This window comes from Zonotrichia albicollis, chromosome 9 (assembly GCF_047830755.1).
Source record: "Zonotrichia albicollis isolate bZonAlb1 chromosome 9, bZonAlb1.hap1, whole genome shotgun sequence".
NCBI classification, from domain to species: domain Eukaryota; kingdom Metazoa; phylum Chordata; class Aves; order Passeriformes; family Passerellidae; genus Zonotrichia; species Zonotrichia albicollis.
In genome coordinates, this window is record NC_133827.1 from 27,835,462 (window position 1) to 27,855,529 (window position 20,068).

The 20,068-nt window shown below is 39.5% G+C and overlaps 1 protein-coding gene across 1 annotated transcript; it reads left to right on the forward strand.

The window, feature by feature from the left end:
* Positions 1 to 228: 228 nt before the first annotated feature.
* On the forward strand, positions 229 to 19,689 carry TRPC1 (transient receptor potential cation channel subfamily C member 1). The gene is made up of 13 exons (XM_074547132.1): positions 229 to 640; positions 1,778 to 1,932; positions 3,149 to 3,250; positions 4,085 to 4,287; positions 5,042 to 5,173; positions 6,442 to 6,637; positions 7,603 to 7,939; positions 9,460 to 9,599; positions 11,649 to 11,792; positions 14,346 to 14,521; positions 14,664 to 14,865; positions 16,719 to 16,913; positions 17,766 to 19,689. Exons 1-13 carry the CDS (start codon positions 505 to 507, stop codon positions 17,991 to 17,993), a joined length of 2,346 nt encoding a protein of 781 aa, XP_074403233.1. The 5' UTR covers positions 229 to 504; the 3' UTR covers positions 17,994 to 19,689.
* Positions 19,690 to 20,068: the final 379 nt, after the last annotated feature.

Sequence of the window (20,068 nt, forward strand, 5' to 3'; positions counted from 1 at the left end):
TCCATAAAGGCCCCTATTTCCTGTTTTATGAACTATTGCTGTAAGTGTCCAGAATTACTTCAGAGTTGCTTTGAGGAGATTTTCATGGGCAACCCTCGGATGCTGTGATGAGCAGGGCCGTTAATTACTATAGCAGCTGGGAGAAAACATTTAAGGGCAGACGCAGGAGCCGCTGCAGCGCGCTCTCCCTCACACGCCCGGGCCCGGCTGTGGGGAGGGGCAGGGCCGCGCTCGGAGCAGCGGCGGCGCCTCCGGGCCGCGGCCCCCGCGCTCCGCCCGCCTGCGCTGCCCCGGCGGCGGGCCCGGAGCCTGCGCACTGCGGCGGGGAGCGGCCGCCCGGCCCGGCCCTGCCCTGCCTTACCAGCTCCGCCCGGCCCTGCCCTGCCCTGCCCGCCCGCCTGGCGTGAGCCGGCCGGGGCCGCTGCCCCCCTCGCCGGCGGTGCCGAGGGGCAGCGGCGGCGCCGCCACATCCCCCGCCGGGGTCCGCATGGGCCTGGGGGAGCCATGGCCGCCCTGTACCAGAGCGCGGACCCGTCCGCCTCGGCCTCGCCCAACAAGCTGCTGGCGCTGAAGGATGTGCGGCAGGTGAAGGAGGAGACGACGCTGGACGAGAAGCTTTTCCTGCTGGCCTGCGACAAAGGTACCCGCCCCGCCGGCCCGGCCCGGCCCCCCTCGGCCGCTCGCTCCGAGGGCCGGAGCCGTGGCCGGGTGCCAGCCGTGCGCTGCCTCCCCTGGCCCGCGGTGCGGTCCCGCCTGCGGCTGCCATGGGGCAGCGCGGGGTGAGCGGGAAGGGAGGCGCGGGGCCGCTGCTCCGCGTTCGTGAGGGCGTTCGCTTTGTGTCGGAGGAATCTGGGAGGTGTTCGCTGTTAAAAGAGAGCTGCTGTAAAATTGGGGCTTATCTAGACATCCCCAGGATAAACGAGACCACTATGCTGCGATTTGCACCACTGGTGGCGGATGGGAAGAGATTTGTCTTTCTAAAACACGCTGCTTGCTTTAAGCCTATATTTAGTTACTTTTGAGTCGGAACGTGGCCTTAGATCAAACTGATCTGAAAAGGTTCTGAAACGTTGGATTTCAGGGTATGCTTTTAATGATAATGCTTTCAATGCGTGTCTGGAGCATGAGCAGGACTGCCGGAGCTCAGGTTCGCTCACAGCCGCAGGACCGTTCCTGCACTGGCGTTTGCCAGCGAGCTCAGCAGTTTGCTCTGGGACCCTCGCTGGTGCGATGCATTGCATCTGCACAGCCCGTGAGTCTGTCCTCAGCATCGGAGGATGCCATGGCTTTCTCTCTTCAACTATAGACAGAGGTTCAGGGAGCTAAATTCTGCGTCATAATAAGAAAAGTAACAAAACCCAGTTGTCTGTAAAACAATTGGTTCCGTACTCTTGGTATGTATTTTACTGTATTCTACATATACTTCTCTAAGTATTCTACGCTGAGATCTGTCTTGGCCGTAGTCTTCTGTGTTGTAATTTGTTACCTTAAAGACAGTTTTGGAAAGCACCCGTGCTTTTGTGTGTTTGTTTTTAGGACTGAAACTAAAGGGGTGCATTGAAGTACATGTCCAGTGCTTTCCTGAAGAGAGATTTCCTGAAATATGTTTGGTTTTCTCCCTGATGAGAGAATGCTTATCTACCTTGACTTCTTACTTGTCTGACAGGCTCAGTTACTATTGTCGGCTATGGAATAGTGTCTTGTTTGATGGTAGCTGGTACTTAAAATGATCACATGTTTTATTGCTTTATAATGTGAACCTGCCTTACTTCTGCAGGTGACTATTACATGGTTAAGAAACTCTTAGAGGAAAACAGCTCAGGTGAAATGAACATAAATTGTGTGGATGTGCTTGGACGAAATGCTGTTACTATAACGATTGAAAATGAAAACTTGGACATACTACAGCTGCTTTTGGATTATGGCTGCCAGGTATCCAACACACGTTATTAAAAATGTTCGGTGTAGTCATATGTTTCCTTTGTTAATGTGGCAGTTTGGACATAAATGCAGTCTGCCTTTTAGGCAGTAAATTTCCAGTAAATTGGAAAAAGTAATTGTGAAAGTGATTTCTTGTCACAAGTTGACTTTTCTAGTGGAATTTTATTGACGCATGGCAAGTGTATAAGTAACATTTGCTATGATGTTAACAAGTTTGAGTTTTATTTTAAATATTACTCCTGCTGCTGGTATAATGCATGTATTATTCTCAAGAAAAAAAGTACATGGTTTGAGTGCCTTATATTAAAAAAGTGTAAAATGCAAAAATCCTTTTGGCTGTAGAGTATATTAACTTTTTAAATGGTAACACAGAAAAATTCACATTATGTTAGTTGATTTTAAGTGAAGGCACCCATGCATTTCTGTGGTGCTTACTTGTTAGACTTGATCTGTGCTTGATGGCAGGGCAGTTTTCTACCAACAGGACTTCCTTAAATGTATGTAGCATCTCTGCTACTGGTGGGAGAGGTGAAGCTGTGATGGATTAAATATGTAAGACAGGGAAAATAGCATCTTTTGTTACATTGTTTGATATTGGCATGAATAAAACCACAATTTTTTCTGTACCTGAATTAGTGGCAGTAATAAAAGCTGTGTCTTTTTCTTTTATTTTTTTTTTGAGTAAAAATCCAAATTTTGGAAATGCATCAAGAAGAATAATATCATTTGTAGGGAAAATGAAAAGCTGCTTATCTCAGTGTAATAGAAGATGCAGAAGTGGTTGGTTACCAGCCAAGATGGAAAAGGCTTATTTTCCTAGCTGTACCCCAGAGTTACAAATGCAAGGCTGGAGCATCCCATAGGCCTGAGCTGTGTTATGTTAACATTTGCTCTTAATCTGTCTAATAGACCTGGTAAACTGGGTCTTTAAATTTAATTTTTAAAGTCTTCTTCATCATCTTTGCTGGAAAGTAATTTATTCAATTGATTCCTCTTCTGTTGGTGCAGTGATGCAAATTGTCACTAATGCTGTGTGAACTCCTGCAAGGCAACCTGAATTTGTATCCTGATCATATACCCGGTGATAATACAGCACATTATTTTAGTACTTGGAAATTAAATTTTAAAAATGCACTTTGGCTTGAGTTTGTCTCTTTGTGCTGTTGAAGTTACTGCTGTTTTCACATGTGATTTGTTTTCTTTGTAGTCCTCGGATGCACTTTTGGTGGCTATTGACTCCGAAGTGGTGGGAGCTGTTGACATTCTACTCAATCACCGACCTAAACGATCCTCCAGGCCAACCATTGTGGTTAAGTGTTGCTACTCCTTGGTTTTTGGTTGGGACTGTGAAGGCTGTTGCTTTTTTGAGTATCTATAGTGTTTAAAACAATGTTCTTAAATTCTGCATCTGTAAGATGATAGAGTCTAGATGCCAGGGATTCTTTTTCTAACCTCTTTTTGTCTTGAAAGATGACATACATGATTTTGCTTTATCACCTAAGGAATCCAGTGGCTTTATACCTGCCAAACACATGCCTAGTTCAGAGGAGAAAAAACCTAGTGGTTATAAATCTTTTCTAGTAGTCTGTTTGCAAGGTAGTTGGCAGCCTTGACTTATAAAGTGTTTATTCATGTATTGAAGCTTCATAGACTTTCAGAGCAAATCTATAAACATCAGATCTTCACCTTGAAATTAATCAATTGAAGCTTGCCTTGTCAATGCTTTAGTAGCAAAAATTCCTAAAAACACAAATTGGAGGTGGAGGCAGGGAAGGAGTAGGGTGTTGAGTAACAGAGTATGGGACATTCAGGATATTTTTTCTGCACTTCAATATTAAATACAATCTTTTTTGGTTTTTTCACAAACTAGAGCAAAATAACAATTTCTGATATCTCTTGTGTATTGGAAAAATAGGCAGTATTTCTATGTAAATAAAGCAGAAAAGTATCTGGGTCTGTTATTCTTTTTTAGTATTTATCTGACAGGTGTTTGAATGTTGTTACATATTTTTCTTTCTGTTCCTGTTATGAAACACTGGCAAGTGTTTTAAAGGAGAAATTCTTGATTGTACAGTCAAAAACCCCCTTACATGTGGTAGAACTGTAGGTAATAAATGTAGATACTTCCTCCATTTTTTTCCAGAAATTAATGGAACGCATTCAGAACCCAGAGTACTCAACAACCATGGATGTGGCACCAGTAATTTTAGCTGCTCATCGTAACAACTATGAAATTCTCACTATGCTGTTGAAGCAAGACATATCATTACCCAAACCTCATGCTGTGGGCTGTGAGTGCACCCTGTGCACTGCCAAGAACAAAAAGGATAGTCTGCGACATTCCAGGTAACACTTAGCAGTCGTGAGCCATAAAAAAAGGTTCTTCATTCTCTGGCATTGCCTGGGTCACATTCACTATGTTTCCTTTTTCTTTTTAAGGTGAAGTTTGTGAGTGGATTCCTTTAATATATTGTATTGTGAGAGGTGGTAGTTCTTGGGCATGAGTTGTGCCTGAAAAGGCTGGTGGGAGGCAGTGGCTTTTTTCCATTTTGATTTATACTTTTAGTCACTGTGCATAGTCACTATGTGCCTTTCCTTTCTAGCAGGTGTGCCTCAAACATTCTAGCTACCTTTGACTTGGGGACATAGGGACTATGCAAATAAAATTCTTCTCAAAAGTTATTTGAGTTTTTGGCGTTGAGGTACAACAGGCACGTTCTGGTATCCATCCTATTCCCTGTATCATTAACTTCAGTATGAGAAAAGATGTCAGGGTATCCAAAGCAGACAAACAATAGAAATATTTGAGGTAGCAGCTCTTAATTTAATCTAGAACTTCTGCTGATGTACTGATAACAGTGGAAGTAGTGAGGAAAAGAAGAGGGAACCAGATTGGCTGATTTTGGATACTTAAGGGTTCTAAATATGTCATGTATCTTTCAGGACATAATGCAGTTAATGCTTGTAGTGTCTGATTTTAAAAAAACAGATTGTTTTGTCTTTCATCTGGCCATTTTAGGCAAACCTTTGGAACAGGTTCTGGTTTGAAGGTGCTAATGAAATAAAACATCTTTGTTTTGTTTGCTGTTCTTTTGTCCAGGTTTCGTCTTGACATTTATCGGTGTTTGGCCAGTCCTGCCTTAATAATGTTGACAGAGGAGGATCCAATCCTAAGAGCTTTTGAACTTAGTGCAGACTTGAAAGAATTAAGCCTTGTTGAGGTTGAGTTCAGGTAACACAAATCAGTTGTAATATTTTTATGTAATTACAGGTGTAGAAATATGTTTGCATTAGAAAAAGTTTATTCTTCATTTTGTGTAAGTGGAGTGTTTCAACTGATAATTAGACATAATAAGTTACATGATATAATTTATGCCTCCTTAGTAGTCATTTCGACAGTTTAATTACTTTAAATCCTTTTAGGTATAGACACTTTAATGTGTGTAGTTGCACCAACAGCTCAAATTTCAGCTCTACTCTGCAAAAATAAACAGAAATTATGCTAAATGCTGACTTACTTGGAAATTATACACTTATTAATCATACCAATATCTCATTAGTACTCTGCACTTTTTTTCTGTATTAGGGTAGAAGTATGCAATACCTTATTTATACTGACCTGACTCCTGTTGGCAGTTGTTTTGGGTATTGTTTCTTAACTTTGCTCATTATAAGACTTTGAAGAACACATATGTGTATATATTTAAAACATGCATATGTGTGTAGAAGACTTCATGCTGAAAATGCTCTATATGATGAACAAATGCTCAGTGTAATTTCATGTTTAAACAATGCAGATTTTTACCATTTTATAACATACCAGCACAAAAGCTTTCCAAGAATGTGAGAGCAAGAGTTTATATAAGGTAAAATTCTACTTTCCTTAATATGTGAATTTTCTATAAATGTGAATTTTCTGCATTTTAGCTGCCTATCTTTCTTATTAAGAGTTCAATTGTTGCATTTTTGTGATACAGCGTGGCATTAAAATGGACTGTGTGCAAGGTGAGGCAAGGCAATCATGTGGTTTCTTTTCATGTGTTTAGTACATTAATACATAATATTTAGTGAATAGATTTTAGTTTTCAGATGACAGGAATAAAGCAAAACCCCAAACAATGTCCAATTGGAAAGTCCAAGTGATTACTTACCAGTGCCGTATTTTGTGACAAATACACTTGCTCATGTCCTGGAAATAACTCTATTCTTTAACTCTGTGTATGGACCTCATGACATAGAATTTGTATACTGTAAGTGTGTGTGCCAGATTTTCTCTAGTGATCTTGCAAGCTAAACAGAAATGGAGTTGTTTGTATATTACATGGTGAAAGCTACTCAGAGTTGTCTTAGGAATGCTTGGACCTTAACATAGGACTTCTGGGGTGGTTTCTTTTAATTTGTCTCAACATAACATACAATCCCAGCCAAAACTGGCTAGTTTGTGATTGAATGGAAAATCCAGGCCCAGTGTAAAGTCCATACTGCTTCTGTGTGTTTCAGAAATGATTATGAGGAGCTCGCTCAGCAGTGCAAAACCTTTGCTAAAGATTTACTTGCACAAGCACGGAATTCCCGGGAGCTGGAAGTGATTCTGAATCACACCTCCAGCGATGAGCATGTAGACAAGCGAGGATTGTTGGAGGAGAGGATGAACTTAAGTCGCTTGAAACTTGCAATCAAGTATAATCAGAAAGAGGTTTGTCTTTGCAGTAACTCAATAGACTTCCCATATCGTGTTTTGCTAGTAATTAATTACTTTGTTGTTCTGCCTCTGGACACAGAAATGGAAATAAACATGCAGGAGTTATAGAAGAGATGGTAATACACAGATATCAGTATGTGAAACTGGGATGCTGCAAGATACTGAGGGGTTCTTCAGTGTTTACTGTGGAGGTGAATGTAAACTTCTGTATTGAAGTATTGGCCACTGCTTTTTTATGAACAGCTCGGGCAGTGGTAATTATTTATTCAGTTCCTCATTAAATCCTTGCCTAGAGAGGCATGGATCCTTAGGTGCCAAACATGATTTATCATCTTCTCACTGGTCATTGACTGTTCAGCTTTGTCTCATGCCTTGCCTGTTCAGTAATTAGGTTGGACCTGTGCTAGTATAACTGAATAGCCCCTCTGTTCCAGAATAGCAGCACTTTTTATGCCGTCAATGTGCAACTTCCTCCATGCAGTAGGTTATTGTAATTTTTGTCCTTTCATAAATTATAATTCTAGTTATCTGTGCTGGAATGCGAATATTTGTGGGATTCTAGTACAAGGACCAAGGACAGAGTGGAAGTTTCCTTTTCAAGCAAAATTCATTTTTAGTTAGCATTTGCAAAAGGAATTACATAATTCTGTCTGTTCTACATGTCTAGGCTTAAACTGTTTGAAATACACACCTTTTGGAAGTCATAAGCTGTAGTTCTGGAGTGCCCTACAACCAGTATTACACATTTCTGGCCTGCATTCATCAAGCTCACTGAAGTATTTTGGTGATCCTCTGGGTTTGAGCATAGCTTGTTTTTATTACAGGGCTTGGAAAATAACGACTTTTTTTGTATGGTATTCATATAGTTAGAAAATTAATTTTAATGATGCAACTTAGTAATGTGTGTGAAGAAACCTGAGAGTGATTCCTTGTTTGTTTCTCCCCCTCCTTCCTCCCAGTTTGTTGCCCAGTCCAACTGCCAGCAGTTTCTCAACACGGTGTGGTTTGGGCAGATGGCCGGCTATCGGCGCAAGCACACCTGCAAGAAGATCCTGACTGTTCTGATGGTTGGCATTTTCTGGCCAGTCCTGTCCCTCTGTTACTTGTTAGCTCCTAAATCTCGAGTAGGTCGAATAATTCACACTCCTTTTATGAAGTTTATTATTCATGGAGCTTCTTATTTCACATTTCTGTTATTACTTAATTTGTACTCCCTTGTCTACAATGAGAATAAGAAGAATACAATGGGACCAGCCCTTGAGAGAATAGACTATCTTCTGATAATATGGCTTATTGGTAGGTATGATTTGAGTGGATTGAATGACAGTTGCTAAATACATAAAAAATATATATATGCTAAATATATTAAAAATGCCAGTTTAGTGGTACATCAGCAATAAGTAATAACTCAGTCTTTCATGACCAGTTCTATAATGCTTGGTTGGAAAACTAGTTAACAAAATTTGGACCTTCTGCACAGTTGGTATGTGGTTCAAAGATAGAAGTATATGTTATGTGTATTTATGTATGCATGCTCCATCTTACAAACAGATTGGAGGTGTGCAGTTACCTCATGCTTGTTTCAAAACACAAAAACAAGTATTATTTTCCCATGTTACAGTTTTCTATGTCATTGTCACCCATTATCATACCTGTAGCAGAAAGGCTGCATGTCACTTCTGGTTGATGCAGCAGAGGGAGCACAGGTATCATTTTTGCTGAGTTGTCAAGAACTTTTAGTTGAAAGTTCATAATTTTTACCTTGTTTTTGATCGTCTGGCATGCAATTGTTTTGACATTAAAATTTATCTTTCTTAATGAAAGGTAATTAGATATGTATCATTTGTTTAATTTGGCTTGTAAAAAACAGTGATATGGTAAAAAAATAACACAGTTTTTATTTAAGTAATTTTGAGTGTGATTTATATGATATTTTAGGGTGGGAGGATTTTTGTGTAGTAATGATCCCTTTCACAATTGAGCTGTATTAAAACTGTGGAGCAGTTCTTGCAGATTTTGGAAGTATGTAGTATCCCACACACAAGCACAGGCAGGTCTTAAAAGAAACTTGAAAACTTCGTATTTTGAGTACAAGTCAGATTCCTCCATTGCTTTGAAATTAAATATTATAATTTTATAAATTCTTTTGTTCCATCAAGTCTGCTGGCAAAGCGTGTCATTAGGTGGTCTTGGTAATTTTAATTAAAGGCTATAGAAATTTATTTTTTTTGCATGTAATACTGTAATGTGGATTTCAAGTAGGATTTAAAAATTATATCCAAGCAAACAGTCATTAAAATGGGGTTATTTTTCACATCATTGAATCTCAAGTTTTTTAATAGTAATTGCATTTATAGCTTAAATGCTTATTTTGTAATGACATTATATTGATTCCTTGAAAATAGTCTAAGTTGATAAAAAACATATTTAGAAAGTATTCTGCAAAATCAACTGGAATTAAAAGAATCAAGTAACAAAGATTGTCTTACGTTATTGTATTCCACAGTCCCATTAAAATACTCCCTAAAAATCACTGTCAGAATGGCCACAGCAGAATTTGTTGCACTTTGGGCTAGTAACAAGTTTTGTGTTGTTCTGGGTGGACTTTCAAAATCATGAATACAGATATCTTCCATGGGAAAATAAAGCAACAGAACTCCAGTTGTTTTGTGTGTAAATATCTTCTTCTGTATTTCCTTTTACTGATTCTGTAACAAATTCAGTGTAAAATACATAGTGGTTATATGTAAAGTAATACCTGTTCAGTGCAATGGCTTCACTTTCCTGGGCTTTATTTTTTCCCTTTTCCCCTGCAGGAATGGTGTGGTCAGATGTTAAGAGGCTCTGGTATGATGGTTTAGAAGATTTTTTAGAAGAGTCCCGCAATCAGCTTAGTTTTGTCATGAATTCCCTTTATTTGGCAACTTTTGCCCTCAAAGTCGTTGCCCATAACAAGGTGAGCACCAATCTCCATAGACCAAAGCTGCTCTGGGGCTGACTGAGCAGGTGTGGTTTTATACATTGCTGCAAAACACCTGCAGATGTTCCATGTGGTGTGCTAGAAGGGACTTGTGGTGCATTTACACCAGCAGTAACAGCCTGGGATGGGTTCCGTGTGGGTTTGGGCTGAAATGCTCTCTGTGGGACAGGCCATGGAGGTGGCAAGGCAAGGGTCACAAGGAGGTGACAAGACCTTGGTCTTTTTGCACCTTGGTCTTCATAGCGCCATTGATCAGGCAAATGGGAGTTAGAAACACATCAGGACATGTCCAAGTACTTGGAAACCCCAAGCAGAGCTGCTGTCTTCCTGTAAGAGCTGCCTGGTCTTCCAAATGGCTTGAGTTTTGTTTAGGGAAATGCATCTCATCAGACTGGGCATTTGAGCTTGCCTGGCTCCATTCAGTAATATGCAAAAAACTAATAGTAGTCTCTATGTTTGGATTGCCTAGTGCGTTTTTGTTATAGAAAGTTTTATTTAGCTTTTGATTACATATGCTCAAATGTCATAAATGGTGGATTTTAATTGATTTTTACTTGGTAGGATTTTTTTGGTTGGGGTTTTCTTTGGTAGTAAGGATAAGAGTTCTGAGACCACAGAGGAGCCTTGTCTTGTCTCTATGAAAATCCAGCTGGATTTGATTGAAAATACGAGTTTTGAAAATGATCATTGCCATTCTGTTGCATGTGTTGTTAACCACACAGCACATGGCAAACTGCCACACCAGTTGAATGTGAATATTACAGCAAAAGCCAAGCCAGTGCAGTAGCACCATTATTGTGTCTTAAAAACTACAAGTTGACAGCTGTCTGGCATTTTGAAGGAAAAACTGGTTCATTTCTTTCCAACTTGGTGTTTGGCTCATTTTCCTATCCTAGCATTGATTCAGAGGCTGGTAATTGTTTGGAAAGGAAGGCTCCATTTCTTGGAAAAAATAGAGGGAGAATGCCACGTTGGGCTGCTTTCCCAGCCATTTGCTTTGCACCCAGCACGTCTCTAGTAGTAGTTCCTTTGCTGAGATAAGACCCATTGTTGCCAGTTTAAATTGTAACCTTTTTGAACATGCAGAACTCCTGTCCTATACAATAGGCATATAATGGAGGGTTTTCCCCTTTTATATGTCCAAATTTATTTTTATAGTTTATGAATCATATGGAAAACCAAGTAAAAATGTTCAATTTGCATCTTAGGTCCATTATAGGCCCTAAAGCTGTAAGAAATAAAGGAAGAATCTGTGTAGCAGAAGGATTTGTACACGTGCAGTTGCAGTGTGCAGGAAAATACTTACCCCTATTTCTTGCCATCTTTGTGCTGCAGACTTTTGGGTGTTATTGTAAAGCAGCTCCGAGTTCCGTGGTTTTTGAATGTCCATTTTGAGACAACAGAAGCTGGTAATATAAATGCTGAATATTCTCAGCCAAACCAAAAGTTAGGAATCTGTGGATATTCCCTGAATAAGTTGAATAGTAGTACTTAATGGATAATAAATCAAACAGCAGTTTACTTGTGACTCCCATTCTCTGTAGCCATTCATAAAATCTGTGAAAGGACCCCCAAGTTCTAAATCTTTCCAAAACTGTTTAACATCAGCTGTCACCACATTGCAATTGCATGTGTACCTTGGTTTTCTTTGTAGCATCTCAATATTGTTTTTTACTGAAGCCTGTTATACAAGGCAATGCACATGTTTATATAATAAAGTTCCCAAGTCCCCCTTTCAATAGACCGTGCAAAACAGAGTAGAAGTGAAGGCAGAACAGAGAATAAATGGTTTGAACAAGTGAGTGACAGAGTTAGGTGTTCAATTTAAATTCTCTAAATTCTGGCTCCCTCTGGAATGGCTTTTGAAATGCCTTTGTCTGAAACAGGTATGACACCTATGAGTGACATATCTTAATTTATTTTATGCTGTTGCCTGTTTTGGAAGTAGAAGTAGGGAGAGGTGTATGGGTACATTTCTGTATTCATAATGTTAGTGATCTCAACTTGTCCTTTTTTATGTTGCAGTTTCATGATTATGCTGAAAGGAAGGACTGGGATGCATTCCATCCTACCCTAGTGGCAGAAGGGCTTTTTGCCTTTGCCAATGTTCTCAGTTACCTGCGTCTCTTCTTCATGTACACAACCAGCTCCATTCTGGGACCACTCCAGGTGAATAGCATTACTGTTTGAAAAAATATTATACATCATTTGCTATTAAGAGTCTTATTTAAAATAGGAAAAGAGGTTAAAGTAAGAAAGTGAAAAGTAGAAAGAAGTGATACTGCATTGAAGTTTGTTGTTTTTTAAATTAATTTCTTGTGTAAAACATTGATTCAGATGGGGAAAGGTAAGAGTGAAAGACTTTGTGTAGTTCAGTTAGGGTATTTTTCCATGATAGCTGTACCTATACTGTCTTTTTGTTTTCATCTGTTCTAAGCATAACATACCAGCTCAGTTTCCACAGTTTGGAGGGTATAAGGATTAGGTTCTTCCTGCAGTTTTATGCAAATAATTGCCTTAGCTTCTTATTTCTAAAGCAATAGATGAGTAAGTGTGTAGCAAGGAAGAGTAATCAAAATCCTTTCTGTTTATGTCTGTAATCTCATTAAAGTTGCACCTCAAGTTATGCAAATTGCTTTTGTTTGAAAAATATAAATCTGTCTAGAGTATTGAAATACTCACCTATTTATTGGCAGTTATAAGAAGGGAGAACAGGTTTCTTCTTACTTGGTATTTGTTGGAGCCTTCCACTAATGATGACAGTAAAACCTCCCACATTTTAATTATCTAATTTTCTGTTGCACATTTTAAATGGAAATGTACTTGCACACTTTGAAAAGAGTACTGAGGTCTTGATGTTGCATTAAGCGTTAGGGTTGTACAAATTGATTAAACACTGAAGTCTCTCCACATTTTAAAGAGATTCACTGTTTAATGTGCAAGTTTATTTATGTACTAGATCTTTCACAAGTTTTTTATTAGGAGGCTGTGTTGTGAAATTTTCCAAGTAAATAAAAACAGTCAACAGTCACCCCATTCAGAGGCACACAGGAGCTTACGTTATTACTGCTGGCCAGTAGGGCTGGTGCAACAACTCTTACAGTATTTTCTGAAAGTAGGTCACAAAGTTCAGATGGTGGTAATCAAATATGGGATGCAAACCCAACAGTGGGGGGCAGGGGAAGGCAGCTACTGTGTTCTCTTGGTTCTTAGAGTTATTTTTAAGCCTTCAGTTACTTGACTCATAGGCTAATAAAACCTGTAATAATCCAGATTTGTAAATTGGCTGTGTGGGGTGGATTTTATTATTAACAGAAGGTAGAATAGTACTTCCCTAGATGAGATAATTAGATTTGAAGTGCTTAGAAGTTGTAAATACTTAGAGAGGGAAAGCATCAAACTGTGAAGAAAGCAACTGGCATTTGGGATGGGTTGTTACACTCTCTTCCAAACAAAATAGTTTTGGGCATTTTGCACTTTTTGTGCATTCCTATTTCATCTACTTTGTCTCTCTCTTGGCAGGAACCATGTGTTAAAGGGAAAATGTTTTGTTGTTTGGATTTGGGTTGGGTTTTTCCATGGAAGGGTCAGATGTGATGAAACAGTTTGATGGGGGTACAGATCCTCTGAGCAAACATGCACAGAGCTGGTGCAGAGCTCTGCCCACAGCTGCAGAGTCTCCATGGCCATTACAGCCTGTGCAGACTCCGAATGTGCTGTGCTGCACGAGGTGCTTGGTGAGGTTCCAGCAGCAGAGGAGGGAGCAGGAATTCATCTCCCACTGAAGCTGTACTTGCAAAATCTGGCAATTGTGTTACGGTTCTGGACTGTGAGTTGGTGCAGGTTTTGATTCATATAGGTCTGGGCTTTCCACACACTGATTTATATAGATTAGATCCACCCAGTCCCACATTACATACATTTGCATTCTTTATAATGATACATTGTTCTGAAGAAGTTTGTAAGAAGACTAATTAAATTATATAAACAGCTTATGCTGTGTCTGTGTAAAAATTTGGACTCATGTCACAAGCAAATCAAGGTCTTTCCTGTGTTGAAAAAAATCACAAGCATATGATTGGTTTTTTTTAAAGGTGCTGTATTTCTAATGTTGCAAAGTTCTGTATAGGATATTTTGAGTTTGAAACTAATCATCCGAATTTACTGTTGTACCTTGTATGCTTTATCCTTCAATTTCTGTGTGTCTACATACATGTTTATTTAAAATCATACATAAAATGTACAGTGAGCTAATTTTGTATTCTGCAGATGGGCTTTTGTATACTGCTTTTTTTTTTAAATTAGTGATAAATTATTCCAAATGTTTTGATTAATTCAGTATTCTTCTAAGTGTTTTCTTATATTTCTATGATGGCATTTATGGTAAAATCCATACTGCTTTTGTCTGTTGACCTGTGACTTCCTTATTACCATTGGTATTGCAAATAAGTAACAAGGTGTACATGCTATTGCTTATGGTTACTTGGAGGACATTAATTTTCCAGGTGATGTTAAAATTACTTATATATTCTTTTTAATATCTAGAATTTTTCTCTGAAAAACAATACAAGCTTATCTCCTGACCTTAAGATCTGTTTAGCATATCAAAATTTAACTTAAAATGTAAGTAGATCTTTTTTGTTGCTCAAAGGCTGAAGGAGACAATACAAATAAAAAATAACCGCATGTTTTACTAAAATTAGAAATGAATCTATTTCACAGATTTCAATGGGGCAGATGCTACAAGATTTTGGAAAATTTCTGGGCATGTTTCTTCTTGTCTTGTTCTCATTCACAATTGGATTGACCCAACTTTATGATAAGGGATTTAGTGTAAATGAAGAGAAGGACTGCGCTGGCATTTTCTGTGAACAGCAGAGCAACGACACGTTCCATTCGTGAGTTTGAGATCTTAAAATAACTGCATTGTTTTAGCCTTTAATCCCTAGTAATTAAACAGAACTGGATTTTTTCTCTGATCTTGAACTGATGTTTACACTTCTGGTGTTTCCCTAACCAGATTTTCCCTTGTTTCTGTAGGTTTATTGGTACATGTTTTGCTCTCTTCTGGTACATATTCTCCCTGGCACACGTCGCAATCTTTGTGACACGTTTCAGCTACGGTGAAGAATTGCAGTCTTTTGTGGGTGCTGTTATTGTTGGGACCTACAACGTGGTGGTTGTGATAGTATTAACAAAACTCCTTGTGGCGATGCTTCACAAAAGTTTTCAGCTGATAGCAGTAAGTGGTGTCTGATTAATTACCAATTACCTGTATCTTTGGATTTTACACAAATGTCTTCTGATGGTGTGTAAACTCAAGGTCTGTAGACCTCATGGATGAGCTCTGTCTGTGAACTCATATTTTTCCTTCAAATAAGAACTTTTTAATTTGCTTTGGTTAAAAAAAAATTGTAATTTCCATGTTGAATGTATATAGGGCTTTGGCCCCCTGGTAATTGATGACTTTCTTGATACAATGGCTGTTCAAATGCTGATTTTGATATGTGTGGTGCTTTGGCATTTGATCTGGGTATTGATCTATACCTTCAGATTGTTATACTAGGAATTGAAGAAAGATATACTTGTGTTAAGTATTTGTCATGGTTTGAGCCTGGCACAGAGCCAGTGCCCCCATGAAAATGCCCTCACCCTGGTGTCTGCTGTGAGATGTGACCAGGAATAAGCAAAACAGGCTCCAGCTTAAACATAAAGAACACTTTATTACCTAAACTACAGGAAAAATAGGGAAAAAAACTATAAGGAAAAAGAAAAAAAAAAATTGAAAACCTTACAAAAAAACCACTTTCCTCCTCCCCACTACCTGACTTTCCCAATCCGATACATTCTCCCAAATCATCAACTGCCCAGCCTGGCACCACACTTTAGTATACTCAAACTTCAGTTCATGAAGAGGAGAGGAGTCCTTCTTGTTCCATAGGCTTCCCCTGGAAACACACTGAAACCTCGTGTGCTTCCTTGTCACTTCGGCACCGCCCAGAAAAAGTCCTTTTGCCGCTTGTGACATCTTCCTTCCATGCCCAGTGCTCTCACCACCGTGCATGGACCAGAGCTGCTTTTAGGGTTGTCTTTCAAGGATGCCTTGTCTCACTCCAAAAAGGCACAGTCTCTGCTTTGGGACATCTGTCCCCCCCATATTTTTCCAACCCCCTGGGGCCGAGGGGTCCCCACGATGAGCCCTCCTGGTTCTGAGGCACTGCCTCCCCCTAAGTGCAGTCTGTGTCACAGGAACAACTGAGTCCATGGCCACAAGAAAAGTCCAGCCACAAGGCCACTCCAAGCATCTCTCTCTTCACTCAGCCAGTCTTCTCTACGTCCTTCAGGCCAGGTCCTTATCTCATCTCCTATCTCCCTTCTTATTCAGCTTCGAGGAGGATTAGCATTTTTGCAAGGCCCCAATCATGAAAGAAAGGGGTTAAAACTTTCAGTCTCTGTCTGTCCCGGAGCTGCGGCACTCCCACACACGCTGCCGCTCCGGCCAGGCACTCTTCCCCCCACTCCTTCTCCTCCTGGGCCGGCTGCTATCACATTCGGTGTCGCCGGCTCTCCTCTCTCCCTCCTGGGGAGGGGGGGGAATGTCTGCCTGATGTCTCTTGGGGCTCCTCCACCCTTCCATCCTCGAGGGCCTTCTCACCCCCATCTCTGTCCAGGCCCCGGGCCTACCGCATGGCTGCCCCTCCCCCGCCCAGCAGCAGCGGCTGGACAGGGGAGGGAGATCCGACCTCTTCTCCTCGACGTCCCAAGAGAGCCTGCCAGGGCCAGAGCTCTGCTTTTTAACCCCTGTGTATTCTCGGAGGTGTGTCCAAACCCCACTGGCTACACCAGGTGCCAGTATCAAACTCTCGAACATCCATTGGTTTGACCACAGCATCCCAGAATTCCCACTTCTTCCTGGTCAAACCACCACAGTATTTAATGTTGGAATATTCAAGTAAACCTATGTTCTATCCATTAAAATGCTATATAACCAAAATTAAATAATCATCAGTTTTTCAGGTATGAGCAAACTAAACTTAGAAAATAACCTATTAATATTTGTGTTTCTTTTCTCTGTTAATGTTTCTGATGCTTTAGAATCATGAAGATAAGGAGTGGAAGTTTGCTCGTGCCAAGCTTTGGCTTAGCTACTTTGATGATAAATGCACGCTCCCCCCACCTTTTAACGTTATTCCCTCTCCCAAGACCATTTGTTACCTTTTCAACAGTCTCAGTAAATGGATCTGCTCTCATACATCAAGTGGCAAAGTGAAACGTCAGAACAGCCTCAAGGTGAGGAATGGTTGGGCAGGCTCTGAGCTCTGCAGCAGGAAAAGTGCTGCTTACTGAAATGAAAACACAGATTGCTGCATGAAGCTGCCTGTCAGAAGGTGAATGCTAATAAGAGAAATAGGAACTGCAGAATTATGGGTGTTGCATTCAAGATAAATAAGTGTTACTTATTTCTACTTAAGTAAGGTTTTATTAACTTTCTGGTTTGGAAATTTCAACCCACTTCCATCCAGCTCCCAATTCCCCCAGAAATAGTCTGAAAAAAAATGCTTTGATTGAATGAAAACACACAGAAACCTCAAGGAAGTATGTGCTAATCTCTAAAACGGTGAGGTTAGAATATTCTTTGGAGAAGGTAATTGGTTTTAAACATATTACAGAAGTGTCAGAATAAATAGCCAAAAAAGATCACTGAAGCCTCTCATTGTTGGGGAAGGGATTTTTTATTTGTTTATTTTATAAGCATTTTTGCACCCTGCAATTTTGCATACTAATTTTGCATCTTCTTGCTGATGAAAATAGCGCTAAATAAACAAATTCAGGCACTTTATGGAATTTGCACCAAGAGGCAGTCAGGATTATAGAAGTCTTGATTGCTCACAGAACAATTAATCAAGCCAGGTAGATAAAAATTTTCAGTTTTGCTGAAAATTTTTTATCTATAATTTAATGTGAATTTTGTGGACAGTTTATATGTGTTGTTATTTGTGTACATCAGGATGTATTTAAAAAATAGCTTTTTGTTCACATTTCTTCTCTGTAGGATTGTATATCCTACTGTGCTCTGTAGGATATACAGGCTTTAGGGCTCAAAAATCCCTTCCATAGTAAATATGCTGTGTTTGTTTAAAGGAATGGAGAAATCTGAAGCAGAAGAGAGATGAGAATTACCAAAAGGTGATGTGCTGCTTAGTGCACCGTTACTTGACTTCCATGAGACAGAAGATGCAGAGTACGGATCAGGCCACTGTGGAGAACCTCAATGAACTGCGGCAGGACTTGTCAAAGTTCCGCAACGAAATGAGAGACCTGCTCGGCTTCCGAACTTCCAAATATGCCATGTTCTATCCAAGAAACTAACACCTCACCTTTAAACAAAAGGTCTGTGCTTTTAAATACCCACAGGTGAAAGCGTTGACCTAATTCTGTTGCCAGATCATATAGGTAAGATCATTGCACAAAAATAATTTGAAAATGCATTTGTGTGAGTTGCAGATCAGTGACCAAGTGGTCAAAGTGAATGCAAAAACAAATACACTAATTTTCTTAACCTCTTAATCTTGGTATGTATATAAAATTTGTATATAGGAGTTTTTTAAATGTTCCTCAGACTGATTGTGGCTGTCAAGTGTTAGAGCTTCAGAACTAGCACAATGTGTTTCTTTCTTCTATTTTTGCCATTTGTTCTTTTTTTGATATTGTTTTTCAAGTTGTGGGAGAAGATAGGCTTTTTAAAATGAAAATCCAGCCTGTTTATTTTTAATAGAAAAGTCAGATAAAGAATAATAGAAAATTTCCAGCACAGTTGGAAATGATGTATGACTGTAGGTTACAGTGCATGTGAAGACTGTATGGCTCTGAAAGAGGCAGTTCTAGTTTTGTATGATAACACTGACTGTAAATTAACATTTCTAGAATACAGCAAAGCAAATCATCAAGACTTTTCACTTTTGTGGGAACATTGACATTTTGAACACAAAATAGACCAATCATTTCTTGAATGTTTGTGGTTATGTGTAAGACAATCACACCCTGCTTGAATTTTTCAGCAGTGCCTCAGTAGTATATTTTAATATACATGTTAGGATTGGGAACAGAATTTAAAAACTAATCTGTGAACATTTAATGTTTAGTATCTTGGGTTTTTAAAATCTAGATAAACTATGTGAATTATTAAAACCTGTAATTTCATGAGAATAAGGTGAAGCACATGACTGCTATTGTTTGCAGTGCTGAACAATTCCTGTACACCATTCTACTCTTCTTTCTGTGAGGTCATTGAGTCTTGTCATTGGAGAGATGTACTTTAGAAGGGTCTGCTTGACACATATCCTACTTTTAAATTTGGTTTGCTTTTTTCCTATTTTTTTACCAGGATTATTGCCAAGCTAGACTTTTTTTTTTGTCAGGTAAAATGTGTTTTCTGAAAATAGTTTATCTGACTTTGCTTACAATGGACAGTAAGGGCTTTGTGGATTTTCTGTGCTAGAGGGTCCTATATGGCTTTATATGCTTATATATAATTCAAGCTGACAAACTGTAACTGAGAAATGTGAGATTCTTGTATTTTTAATTACAAAGTAAGTATATTTATGACAGCTAAAGGATTGATGGACAGTTTTGCTGTTATGGTGCTCCTCTGAAATGGTTGTGTGTCCAGAAGGCGCCGGTAGCCATTGTGGTCTTTGACTGCAGTTGATTTTGGGAGATTGACAGAGTGGGGGCTTACATGAATGTTTACTTTTTTGAAGGAATTCTTATAAAACTCTTTCTTGTAAAGGTAAAGGTAATATATTTTCCATACTATGAAATTATGTATTTCTGAGCTAGGTTTTAATACTCTGCTTTCAGAAGTGTTAGAGTATAGAGGGATTCTGACCTGTGTTGGCTTTTCATGGGAATAGGAAGTTAACCTCCTGGTTCAAAGCAAAGAGGATCTCTGAGTTTTGTATTTGAACTGAGATCTCATGTTTGAATAATGCACCGACATAAAAATTATGTGCTGTGTATGTCATGTATATTCAAGAAAGGAAGCAAATAAAAGCTCTTTGAAAAAGATGGTTGTATTAATATTTGTCATATTGCAAACACATTACGTCAGTTACCACACTGAAAGTATTTTTTTGGTCATGTTGAGGTAATAAGTTTAAGGAAGGTAGCTGGTGTCAGTGTGTTACTGCCTTTTTCCTGTTTGGTTCAGTGGAATGGCTTCATGCAGTGATCACCATGAAGTGATGCTGGTTCCAGACCAGCTGGGTTGGACCCCAGATGCACCAGCAGGTGTTTGGCACTGGGGTGGTTAGTGCTGGGAACTGGGGTGTTGACAGTGAATGAAGGAGATAATGAAACTATTTCTGAGTTCTTTTCATACATTGAGCAGAGTCCATCAGAGCTGGCTTGGCCAGTGTCTTTGGTGCTGTGTTCTACTGCAGTGT

Coding starts and splice junctions, on each gene's coding strand:
- TRPC1 (XM_074547132.1), top strand. CDS start 505: ATGGCCGCCCTGTACCAGAGCGCGGACCCGTCCGCCTCGGCCTCGCCC. Junction 641..1,777: donor CCTGCTGGCCTGCGACAAAG/GTACCCGCCCCG, acceptor TTACTTCTGCAG/GTGACTATTACATGGTTAAG. Junction 3,251..4,084: donor CCTCCAGGCCAACCATTGTG/GTTAAGTGTTGC, acceptor ATTTTTTTCCAG/AAATTAATGGAACGCATTCA.